Raw genomic sequence first — 11,592 nt, forward strand, 5'->3', positions numbered from 1 at the left:
TCATTGTTGTTTGGCGGGCCCGGGCTGGATTCGAACCCGCCACCTTGGGTGTACGTAGCTGGTGCCTTAGCCACTTGAGCCACAGGCGCCAAGCCACTTCTGGGTATTCTGTAACAAAGGAGTTAGAGACTCATATAGTATTAGAACTGGGGAAAAAAAAGTAGATACAAATCTAATCAAACCTTTTCATTTCATAGATTAAAAAGTAGGTTTAGAGTCATAAGATAACTAACAGAATAGGCTCAGCACCTATAGCTCAGTGAGTACAGTGCTGACCACATACACCAAAGGTGGTGGGTTTGAGCCTTGCCCAGGTCTGCTAAACAACAGTGACAACTGGAACCAAAAAATAGCCAGGTGTTGTGGGTGCCTGTAGTCTCAGCTACTTGGGAGGCTGAGGCAAGAGAATCACTTAAGCCCAAGAGTTTGAGGTTGCTGTGAAGTGTGATGCCACGCACTCTACTGAGGTTGACAAAGTGAGACTGTCTCAAAAAAAAAAAAAAAAAGATGACTAGCAGAATAGTTCTTGATTTATTACATTTTAAACTATATTTCCCTGGTATTGATTTATTAAAATTATTTTTATATATTGGTTTGTGAACAAAAGGGACTTCCTTTTTTTTTGGAGTTTTTGGCTTAGGCTGGGTTTGAACCCAACCACCCCTAGCATATGAGGCTGGCGCCCTACTCCTTTGAGCCACAGGCACTGCCCTTCTTAAAGTCCCTTTTAAATTCAAAAAGTATTGTATGTACATAGTAAAACATTCAAATAATATGATAAGGTATATCCTATATCCTTTTCCCCAGAAGTAATCTGCATTTTTCCTGAAATTTGCAGTGTATACACAAGCATATTTATGTCTGATTGACTTTCATTTGTTTATTTTAGTTTGAGATAGAATATCACCCTGTCACCCTGGGTAGAGTGCCTTGGCATCATAGCTCACAGCAACCTCAAACTCCTGGGCTTGAGCAATCTTTTTGCCTCAGTCTCCCAAGTAGCTGAGACTACAGTTGCTTACCACTGTGCCCAACTAGTTTTTCTATTTTAGTAGAGCTGGGCTCTTGCTCTTGCTCAGGCTGGGCTTGAACTCCAGAGCTCAAGCAGTTCACCTACTTTGGCCTCTTAGAGTGCTAGGATTATAGGCGTGAGCTACTGCGTCCAGCCTGATTGACTGACTTTTAGTAATACTGAGATTGCTCAGTGGGTTCAGATGATGCAGTTTGGTTCCCTATTATAAAGCTCCTCATCAACTTTTCTCCAGTGATTTAAGTCACTGTTAATTGTTGTAAAATAGTGATTTTCTAATTTTCAGTCATCCTTTCTATATTTATTAGCTGGTATCCTTTGTTTTATTTATGAGACAGTCTCACTCTGTCCTCTCGACTGCATACCCAGTTAACTTTTTTTTCCCATTTTTTAAGAAATGAGATCTCCCTTTATTGCCTGACTGGAGTGCATTGGCTATTCTCAGGTGTGATCATAGTCCACTGCAATGTGAAACTCCTGGGCGCAGGCAACCCTTCTATCTCAGCCGCCCAAGTAACAAGGACTATAGGCATGTACTACCAGGCTTGGCTAATTCTTTTTCATTTTTTTTGAGATAGGTGTCTTGCTATAATGTCCATTCTATCTTGAATTCCCAGGCTCATGTGATCTCCCTACTTTAGCCTCCCAAGGTTTTGAAATTACAAGAGTGAGCCACTGTGTCCAGCCCCTGAATCCTTTTAGTATTTATTTATTTAGATTTTTTGAGACAGAGTCTCACTGTGTCACCCTCGATAGAATGTCGTGGCATCACAGCTCACAGCAACCTCAAACTCTTGGGCTTAAGCAATTCTTTTGCCTCAGCCTCCCAAGTAGCTGGGACTACAGGTGCCTGCCACAATGCCTTGCTATTATTATTTTTTTTTTTTGGCTGGGGCCTGGGTTTGAACCTGCAACCTCTGACATATGGGGCTGACGCTCTACCCTTTTGAGCCACAGGCGCCGCCCACGCCTGGCTATTTTTTTGTTGCAGTTGTCATTGTTGGTTTTAGCTGGACTGGGCTGGGCTCGAACCCACCAGCCTCTGTGTATGTGGCCAACACCCTACCCTCTGAGCCATGGGTGCCACCTTTAAATGGATGTTTTAAAAGTTGATTGTTTTAATTCTTTTAAAACTTCAAGCAACTAAAGCACAACTCAAGTGACGAAATGCAACCTAGATTCATGGGATGGTGAACCAGGGGTCAGGAAACCTCACTTCTGAGTGAGTGAGTGATCTATTAACTTCATTAGTGCCAGCAATTAGCTATCACTGTGATCAGTGAGTAGGTAAACTCTCAGTCTCCACATCTGCAATCATTCCATGATTGGTTTAGAGTCTTTTTCCGTCAGGCACTAGATAATAAATATTTTAGATGTCATTGGTCACATAGATCTCAGGTCTCTATTGCATATTCTCTGTGTGTGTTTGTGTTTAAAAATGTAACAACTGGGTGGTGCCTAGGGCTCAGTGAGTAGGGTGCCGGCCCCATATTCTGAGGGTGGCAGGTTCAAACCTGCCCCGGCCAAACTGCAACAAAAAATTAGCCGGGCATTGTGGTGGGCGCCTGTAGTCACAGGTACTCGGGAGGCTGAGGCAAGAGAATTACCTAAGCCCAAGAGCTGGAGGTTGCTGTGAGCTGTGATGCTACAGAATTCTACCAAGGGTAATAAAGTGATACTCTGTCTCTAAAAAAAACAGTAACAAGCATTTGTAGTTGTGGACCATACAAAAACAAGAGATGGGCTGGATTTGTCCCATAGGCTGCATATAGTTTATTGAGCCATGATTTAGAAACCTTCTCAATTCCCTTTCCTTCTTAAATTCCTTATTTCTTTTTTGTAAATGGCCCCATATACGTGGTGCTAGATAAAGAAAATCCTGACACAATGACAGTTTTAGACTTTTCAAGATCTGTCCTAATATTTTGCTGAGGCATACGTAGTTAAATCTCAACATCAAAGTCTTCTATCCTTTCTCTAGAAGATTCGTAGTATTTGTACATTGGATCAAACTTCACTTTCTCTTGCTAACTCCATGAATGGACGAACAAAAAAGATGTTCTGGCCCTCATGTGAGGAAAAGAAAGTAAAGTCATTATTTGTATAGTTGATGGCATTATGAATTTTTAAAGAATTTTCCTGTAATTTAACTTTCAACCTGGTAATGAGTTAAATAATTAAGGACATATGAGACAGTTTCATTATCTTGAGACCCTGCCTTTAAAACATTATTTTTTCTTAAACATTTTTATTTCCTCTGAGCAAATTCCCAATATAGAGTGTTAAAAATATTAAGGGCAGTGCCTGTAGCTCAAAGGATTAGGGCACCGCCCCATATACTGGAGGTGGTGTGTTCAAACCAGCCCTGGCTAAAAACTGCAAAAATTTAAAAAAAATTAGCATGCCTGAAACTTATGAGTTAGGAAAATAATGATTCGGGGTGACACCTGAATCCTCACTCCTTATATGAGATGAATTTTTGAGCGGGTAAAGGTCGCCCCAATTAAAAAAAAATTAGCATGTTAGAAACATTGAGGAAAATTTCAAAAGAAAATTTCACTATTTCAAAGTGAAATATCTCTTTCCAATCCAACTTTTTTCTTTGAGATAAAGCCTCAAGCTATCCCCCTGGGTAGAGAGTGCCGTGGCATCACAGATCACAGCAACTTCCAACTCCTGGGCTCAAGCGAGTCTCCTGCCTCAGCCTCCCAAGTAGCTGGGACCACAGGTGCCTGCCACAATGCCTGGCTATTTTTTGGTTGCAGCCGTCATTGTTGTTCTGGTGAGCACGGGATTTGAACTCACAACCTTAGGTGTATGTGGCTGGTGCCTTAGCCACTTGAGCCATAGGCGCCAAGCCTCTAATCCAACTTTTGCTTTATTATTTTTAAATATTTTTTCTTTTTGGTTTTTCTTTTGTTTTTATTTTCCTTTTTTTTTTCTTTTTTGATACAGAGTCTTACTCTGTTCCCCAGGCTAGAGTGTTGTGGCATCAGCCTAGCTCACAGCAACCTCAAGTTCCTGGGTTCAAGTGATCCTCCTGCCTCAGCCTCCCAGAGTGCTAGGATTACAGGTATGAGCCACTGTACCTGGTCTATGTTTTTAATTTTTTAATTAGTTAATTAATTTTTTTTTTTGAGATAGAGTCTAACTTTGTCACCCTTGTTAGAGTGCTGTGGCATCATAGCTCACAGCAACCTCAAACTCTCGGGCTTAAGCAATTCTCTTGCCTCCGGAGTAGCTGGGACTACAGGCACCCACCACAATGTCCAGCTATTGTTAGACACGAGGTTTCGCTCTGGTTCAAACTGGTCTCTAACTTGTGAGCTTAGGCAATCCCCCGACCTTGGCCTCCCAGAATGCTAGGATTATAGGTGTGAGCCACCGTGCCTGGCCAGTTAATGTTTTTGAGACAGAGTCTCACTCTGCTGCTCTAGCTAGAGTACAGTGTTGTTATCACAGCTCACTGCAACCTCAAACTATAAGGCTCACGCGATCCTCTTGCCTCAGCCTCCCAAGGAGGTAGGACTACAGGCGGCGGCCATGGCACCCTGCTAGTTTTTTTCTATTTCTAGTAGAGATGGAGTCTTGCTGTTGTTTAGGCTAGTCTCACCTCCTGGAGTCAAGCAATCCACCCACCTAGGCCTCCCATAATGTTAGGATTACAGGTGTAAGCCACCTGACCTGGCTTTTTGTTTTGTTAAAATACTGTACTTGGGACCCTCTCCTGTTTATTTATTTATTTTTGCAGTGTTTGCCTGGGGCTGGGCTTGAACCCACCACCCCTGTATATGAGGCTGGTGCCCTACTCCTTGAGCCACAGGTGCCTCGCCTGTTTAATCATATTGTAGCTTATTTTAACTTTTTAATTCACAGAGTGATGAAACTTAGTTGTAAAAGATAGTGGTGATCACTGACTCCACACAACTCATTTGATAGAAAAACAAGGGAAGTGACCTGCCTAAGCTCATGCATAAATGAAGGACTGGTATTCCGAGGTCTCCTTCATTGAGATCTAGGGCTTGGCAGTGTGCCATTTGCTGTTCTTGCACTCTGTGAGAAGCCATGCATACTCTTGGGTTATGTCTAGGGGATATAAATTATGTGCTTGCATTTGTCAGTGGCGTTTGTTTCTCCTTCAAACCAGTAGAAAAGAGAAAGATAGTGCCTTTGGGCTGTTCTTGGTTCCTTTTGGGTAAGGGAAAATTAAAGGCTTAGGAATCAGGGTCAACATTGCATTTTCTCTGTGTGTGTGTGTGTGTGCCTGTGTATGCATGCATGCTTTTCTTTCTTTCTTTCCTTCCTCTCCTTCCCCTTTCCTTTCCTTTCCATTCCTTGACAGAGTCTCACTTTGTCTCTGTCAGTAGAGTGCCCTCAAACTCTTGGGCTAGAGAGTTTTTTGTTTGTCTGTTTTGTTTTTTAACCACCGAGTCTGGCCCATGCATACTTTTCAATAAAGAATTTTTTCCATAGGGATAATAATAACTGTTTTGTGGTTTACCAAGTTCTCTCATTTACAGTATATGACATTTGACCTTCCCAACCCTAGAAGATGGATGGGGCAGGATTCTTCTTAACCACATTTACTGGTTTTGGGGCAAAGGAGAATTAAGGCCGTAGATGTAAGCCGTAGATAAGCCTGGTCTAACCAAATTCATTATGCAAATATGAGGGCGGCCCAGAGAGATTGATAGATTGTTCAGCATTTCTTAGGTAACTGAGCTGCAACTCGTGGTATGCAGTCTTTTCTGGCTTTTTTCTAGACTTTTCTTTTTTATAAGGACTGATTGTTTAGGTCTACATTGGGGAAAAGAGAGTGAGATAGGTAGAAGATAAGGGCTTAAGAGGTTGGGCGAGGGATGACTGATTACTTGGTTCTTAGGTAACAGCTACCACTTTCTCTCCAGGCTAGCATTTTGTATTAATATTGGCTATACTTTAAGTTCTCCCTAATACAGATAGTTTCCTAGTACTCTTAATTAACCAACTGTTTCCTATCCTAATGCTAACCTCAACTATTTTCCCACATTATCTGATTTAATTTTCAAAATAGTTCTGTGTGGTAGGTATCATTGTGTTACTCTTTTTTTTTGAGACGGAGCCTCAAGCTATCCCCCTGGGTAGAGTGCCATGGCACCACACTCACAGCAACCTCCAACTCCTGGGCTCAAGCGAGTCTCCTGCCTCAGCCTCCCAAGTAGCTGGGACCACAGGCGCCCGCCACAACGCTGGCCATTTTCTGGTTGCAGCCATCATTGTTGTTTGGCGGGCCCGGGCTGGGGATTCGAACCTGCCACCTTAGGTGTATGTGGCTGGCGCCTTAGCCGCTTGAGCCACAGGTGCCGAGCCCATTGCGTTACTCTTAAAGGAAGATTACTGAACCTCATGAGTCATTTTTCCATGGCCATTCAACCAGTAAGTGACACTCAGAGCTGGATTCCTGCCTAGACCAGTTTTTCTGCAGGCTGGTCAGTACAGTATAATACCATGCATTATATACTGTACTATCCATTTCACACCCTCAAAAGTTGCAGAGGAAAAACATCAGTCCTTAAAAATGTAGCACCAAGTTTCCATTAAAAATTTTCAGCACCTAAGCAAGAGTGGGACCCCCATCTCTACTACAAATAGAATAATTAGCCAGGTGCTGTGGGGGTGCCTATATTCTCAGCTACTTGGGAAGCTGAGGCAGGAGGATTGCTGGAACTCAAAAGTTTGAGTTTGCTGTGAGCTACAGTGACACCACAGCACTAGGTGTAAAGCTACAGAGTAAGACTTTGTCTCAGCAAAGTAGCCTCCTTCTATCTTCTGACTGCTTGTTTTCTACTTCTAGTACTATGATGGATTTATGTCCCCATTAAATACTCATTGTATCAAAATGGGGGTTAACAGGCCTGGTACAGGGACTCACACTTGTGATCCTGGTACTTTGGCAGGCTGAAATAGGAAGATTGCTTGAGGCTAGGAGTTTGAGACCAGCTTGGGCAACAGTGAGATGTCATCTCTACAAAAAATAGAAAAATTAGCCAGGCATCATGGCATGGGCCTGTGGTCCCAGCTCCTCAAAAGGCTGAGGCAGGAGGATTGCTTGACCCCAAAGTTCAAGGTTGCAGTGAGCTATGATGATACACTGCACCTCTAGCCCAGCCAACAGAGTGATACCTTGCCTCTAAAACAAAAACAGCAACAACAAAAAACCCCGAGGTAGCAAAATTGTTCATCAGTGCTTCTCAACTTTTTATTGTGACATGGGCCCTTTCAAAGTTTGACCACAGTTGTAGATTCTCTCCCTAGAAAGTTTTACATATCATTTCAGAGGGTTCAAAGATTCTCTGAAGCCCTTTCTTAGATCTTCATGTTGTTTATGGGCTCCCAGATTAAGCACTCCTGTTGTACATACTCAATATAGTATGGGAATTTATATTGGATAATTTGTTCATGGAGCTGTCTTTGAAAATCTATAACGAGTCAGTTCATTGGCTGTAAGTCTCAGAGTAGGAGCCACCTGAAGTTGCCTCTATTTCTTCTTGGTTTAATGTAAAGCTTATAATAATTTATGTGTGTTTCTCTTTTCAGGGCACAAGCTGGTGAGCTATGGGTCAAGAATGAAAAAGTCATGTGTGGTTATATTAGCGAAGATACCAGGGTAAGACTTATAAAATGCCTTTTCAGTTTTATCTCCCTATACCATTTTGTCTATGCCCTAAAATTTAAAAAAAAGAAACAAAGAAATGCCTGATAATCTCATAATTGCTACTGTTTGCCTAGGTGGAACTGGTGATAATTGTCAGGGTCTCCTGTAACTCTGATGATTTGCAGTTGGATTGCTCCAGTTTGGTTTTGATCTTTATTGCCTTTTTCTGAAGGCATTTGTTTTTTATTTATATATATATATATACATACATATATATATATATATATATATATTTTTATTTTTTTTTTTGAGACAGTCTCTCACTATGTTGCCCTCGGTGGAGTGCCGTGGCATTACAGCTCACAGAAACCTTAGACACTTGGGCTTAAGTGATTCTATTGCCTCAGCCTCCCAAGTACTGAGACTACAGGTCCCTGCCACAATGCCTGGCTATTTTTTGGTTGCAGTTGTCATTGTTGTTTGGCAGGCCCAGGCTGGATTCATACTCGCCAGCCCCAGTATATGTAGCTGGCACCCTAACCATGGGCTCTGAGCCAGCAGCTGTTTAATGTTAAACACAGAGATTTAGTATCTGACCTATAGGATATGCTCATTGATACATAACAAAAGTTAAACTGTCGACTTTTCCTTTTTCTCATTTTCTGTCTCCCCTGAGAGCAGTGGTTTCAACTAGGGACCATTTTGTCCTCCCCACCAATAGTCTTGACAATGTCTAGGGACATTTTGGGTTGTCACAACTGGGGGCTTGTGCCTTTGGCATCTAGTGAGGTCACTGCTAAACGTGCTGTGCATACAGAACAGGTCTCTAGAACAGAGAATTATCTGGCCCCAAAGTTAATAATGTGGTGGGGACCTGTCTTGTGCCCTATGGGATAGTTACCAGTATCTTCATGGCTTCCACTCATGAGATGCCAGAATCACCCTCTACAGCCTACCCTGCGAGTCATGTTAGCCCTGGAGATGTCTCCATACATTGCATATGTCCCCTTGGGGACAAAATCACCCCTAGTTGAATACCAGTGCATTAGAGGTAACCATATCTAAATTTTATTCTTATAGTTTTCTGCATATGTAGTGTTAATACATCTATTTTTTTACCCTAGTATTTGTTTTGTTTATTTTTTAATTCAAGTGGAATAAAAATGTGTGTGTGCTTCCTTGGCTAGATTTTTGGTACTCCATACTGTATTTTAAGTCTGTAATTAAAGGCTGGGCACAGTGATTTGTAAGGCTGAGAGGGGAGGATTGCTTAGGACCAGGTGTTTGAGACTAGCCTAGGCAGCATAGTGAGATCCCATCTCTTTAAACATTAAAAGAAAAATTCTGTAATTAAGGGTACATTTGAAGGCATGCATGGTGGCTTATGGTTGAAGTTGCTTTTGCTGAGGAGGTTGAGGTGGATTGATTAAGCTCAGGAGTTTGAGACCAGCCAGAGCAAAGTGTGATCCCATCTCTACAAATAGAAAAAACTAGCCGAGTTTTGTAGTAGGCACCTGTAGTACCAGCTACCTGGGAGGCTGAGATAGGAAAATTGCTTGATACCAAGGGTTTGAGGTTGCTGTGAACTATGACACCATGGCACTGAACCCTAGGGCAACTGAGTAAGACTCTGTCTCCAAAAAAAAATGTGTATAGAGTGTATTTGCTGGGTCATAGGTGCCTCTGTGACAGGGCTGTCCACCCTTTTGGCTTCTCTGCTACACATTGGAAGAACGGTTGCCTTGGGCCATACATTAAATACACAAACATTAATGAAAACTGATGAGCAAGATAAAAGGTCAGTGCATAATTTTTGTGATATTGGCAACCACAGATAAGCAAAAAAGTCCTCACATAATCTGCATGTGATCCATGATTTGGATACCCCTGCAAGATATTGTTTTCATATAATAAAACATATCTATACACATAATAAAACCATCTTATGGCCAGGCACAGTGGCTCACACCTGTAATCCTAGCTCTCTTAGGAGGCCAGGGTGGGTGGATTGCCTGAGCTCATAGGTTCAAGACCAGCCTGAGCCAGAGTGAGACCTCATCTCTAAAAATAGCCCGGAACTGTGGCAGGCACCTGTAATCCCAGCTGGTTGGGAGGCTGAGGCAAGAGAATTGCTTAAGTCCAAGAGTTTGAGGTTGCTGTGAGCTCTGATGTCACAGCACTCTACCCAGGGTGACAAAGTAAGCCTCTGTCTCAAATATCAAACAAAAAAACAAAAACAACCCCCCCACCTTATGTACACAGTTTGATGTTTTGAGAAATGTATACACCATTCTCACTTCCATCAAAGGTAGAACATTTTTCATCCCCCTAAAAAGTTCCCTTGTAAGCCTTTGCACTCCTTATCCCCTTGTACAAAAGCAGCCTATCTCTAGAATAATTTTGCCCACAATAGTATCTTTGTTTTCTTTTTCAAGTGTGAAACAAAGTTTATTGAGGAAGAGAAAGGCTTACAGAGCAAGAGCAGGATAGATTTATAGAGATTTATAGATTTATTTATACATTTGCCAGAAAGAATGAACAGTCTCCGTTGTTGTGGCAAAAAAGCTAAAATGATATATTTTTTTAAAACTAACTTTAAGGGCTTCTTAGCAAAGTATCTCAAGATTGGAAGAAAAAGTATCCAATGTACACAGCCTTATTGTGAAACTAATTTATAGCTTTCATCTGAAAGCTATAACTTAATTATAGCCTAAGGATATGGGGGGGGAAGTGAATGGGTGGAGGGAGGGTGATTGGAGGGATCACCTCTATGGTTTATTTTACAAAGGTACAAGTGAATCTTTGAAAAAGTAGAATATAGATGTCTTGACATAACAACTAAGAAAATGACATGAAGGCTATGTTGACCAGTTTGATGAAAATGTCTCAAATTGTATATCAAAACACCACACTGTACCCATGATTGCATTGTTGCACACAGCTATGATTTAATAATAAAAAAAAATAACTTTAAGACTGGGTATGGTGGCTCGCACCTATAATCCTAGCACTCTGGGAGGCCGAGGTGGGTGGATTGCTTGAGCTCAACAGTTTAAGACCAGCCTGAGTAAGACCCCATCTCTAAAAAAAAGAACATAGCTGGGTGTTGTGGCAGGTGCCTGTAGTCCCAGCTACTTGGGAGGCTGAAGCAAGAGCATCGTTTGAGCCCAAGTTTGAGGTTGCTGTGAGCTGTGAAGCCATTGCACTTTATTGAGTCTAACAAAGAGACTCTGTCTCAGAAACAAAAAAAATAAACCACTTTAAGAACTTTGCATGTTTATTATTTAAAAATTTAGAAAATATGTATTTTTTGTTCATTTCTGTAATTGATTTCATAATTAGAAAAAGTAAACAAAAAGAAGTAAAATCATTTATAATATCAGTACCCCGAGGAGATCACAGTTCACATTTTGAAAGGTGTATCTCCTCCCAAACTTTGTGTCTTTCTGTGTTAAAAAGGGAGAGTGCAGCCAAGCATGGTGGGCTCATGCTTATAATCCTACTATTTTGGGAGACAGAGGTGAAGGATCACTTGAACTCAGGAATTCGAGACCATCCTAGACAACATTGTGAAACCCGGTCTCTACATAAAATATAAAAATTAGCCTGGCATAGTGGCAGGCATCTGGGAAGGCTGAGACAGAAGGATTTCCTGAGCCTATGAGTTTGAGGTTGCTGTCACTTATGTTCACACCAGTACACTCTAGCCTGGGCAAGAGAGGGGAACCCTGTCCCCCCACCCCATTCCCCCCAAAAAGGGAATTAGAGGGAGAGCGAATGTATCAAGTGCCTATTATGCCTCAGGAACTATAGAAAGCCCCAGAGCTTGAATGGTTTTTAAGGAGCTTCTGTCTTTAAGAAGCAGATCTCTGGCTCGGCGCCTATAGCTCAACCGGCTAAGGCGCCAGCCACGTACACCTAAGGTGGC

At 41.9% G+C, this 11,592-nt stretch overlaps 1 protein-coding gene and 1 non-coding gene across 2 annotated transcripts in view; both read left to right on the forward strand.

The window, feature by feature from the left end:
• Positions 1–11,592, forward strand: part of DEPDC5 (DEP domain containing 5) — a 150,109-nt gene that overhangs the window by 16,376 nt on the left and 122,141 nt on the right. The window contains exon 8 of the mRNA XM_023517676.1: positions 7,607–7,763. Coding sequence (XP_023373444.1) covers positions 7,607–7,763 — 157 coding nt within the window. The remainder of the gene's footprint in view (positions 1–7,606; positions 7,764–11,592) is intronic.
• Positions 3,432–3,531, forward strand: LOC111727669. The gene has a single exon (XR_002775161.1). It is a non-coding gene; the product is annotated as a U12 minor spliceosomal RNA (small nuclear RNA).

The sequence above is a fragment of the Otolemur garnettii genome, unplaced genomic scaffold (genome assembly GCF_000181295.1).
Source record: "Otolemur garnettii isolate 467f Iridium unplaced genomic scaffold, OtoGar3 scaffold00116, whole genome shotgun sequence".
NCBI lineage: Eukaryota > Metazoa > Chordata > Mammalia > Primates > Galagidae > Otolemur > Otolemur garnettii.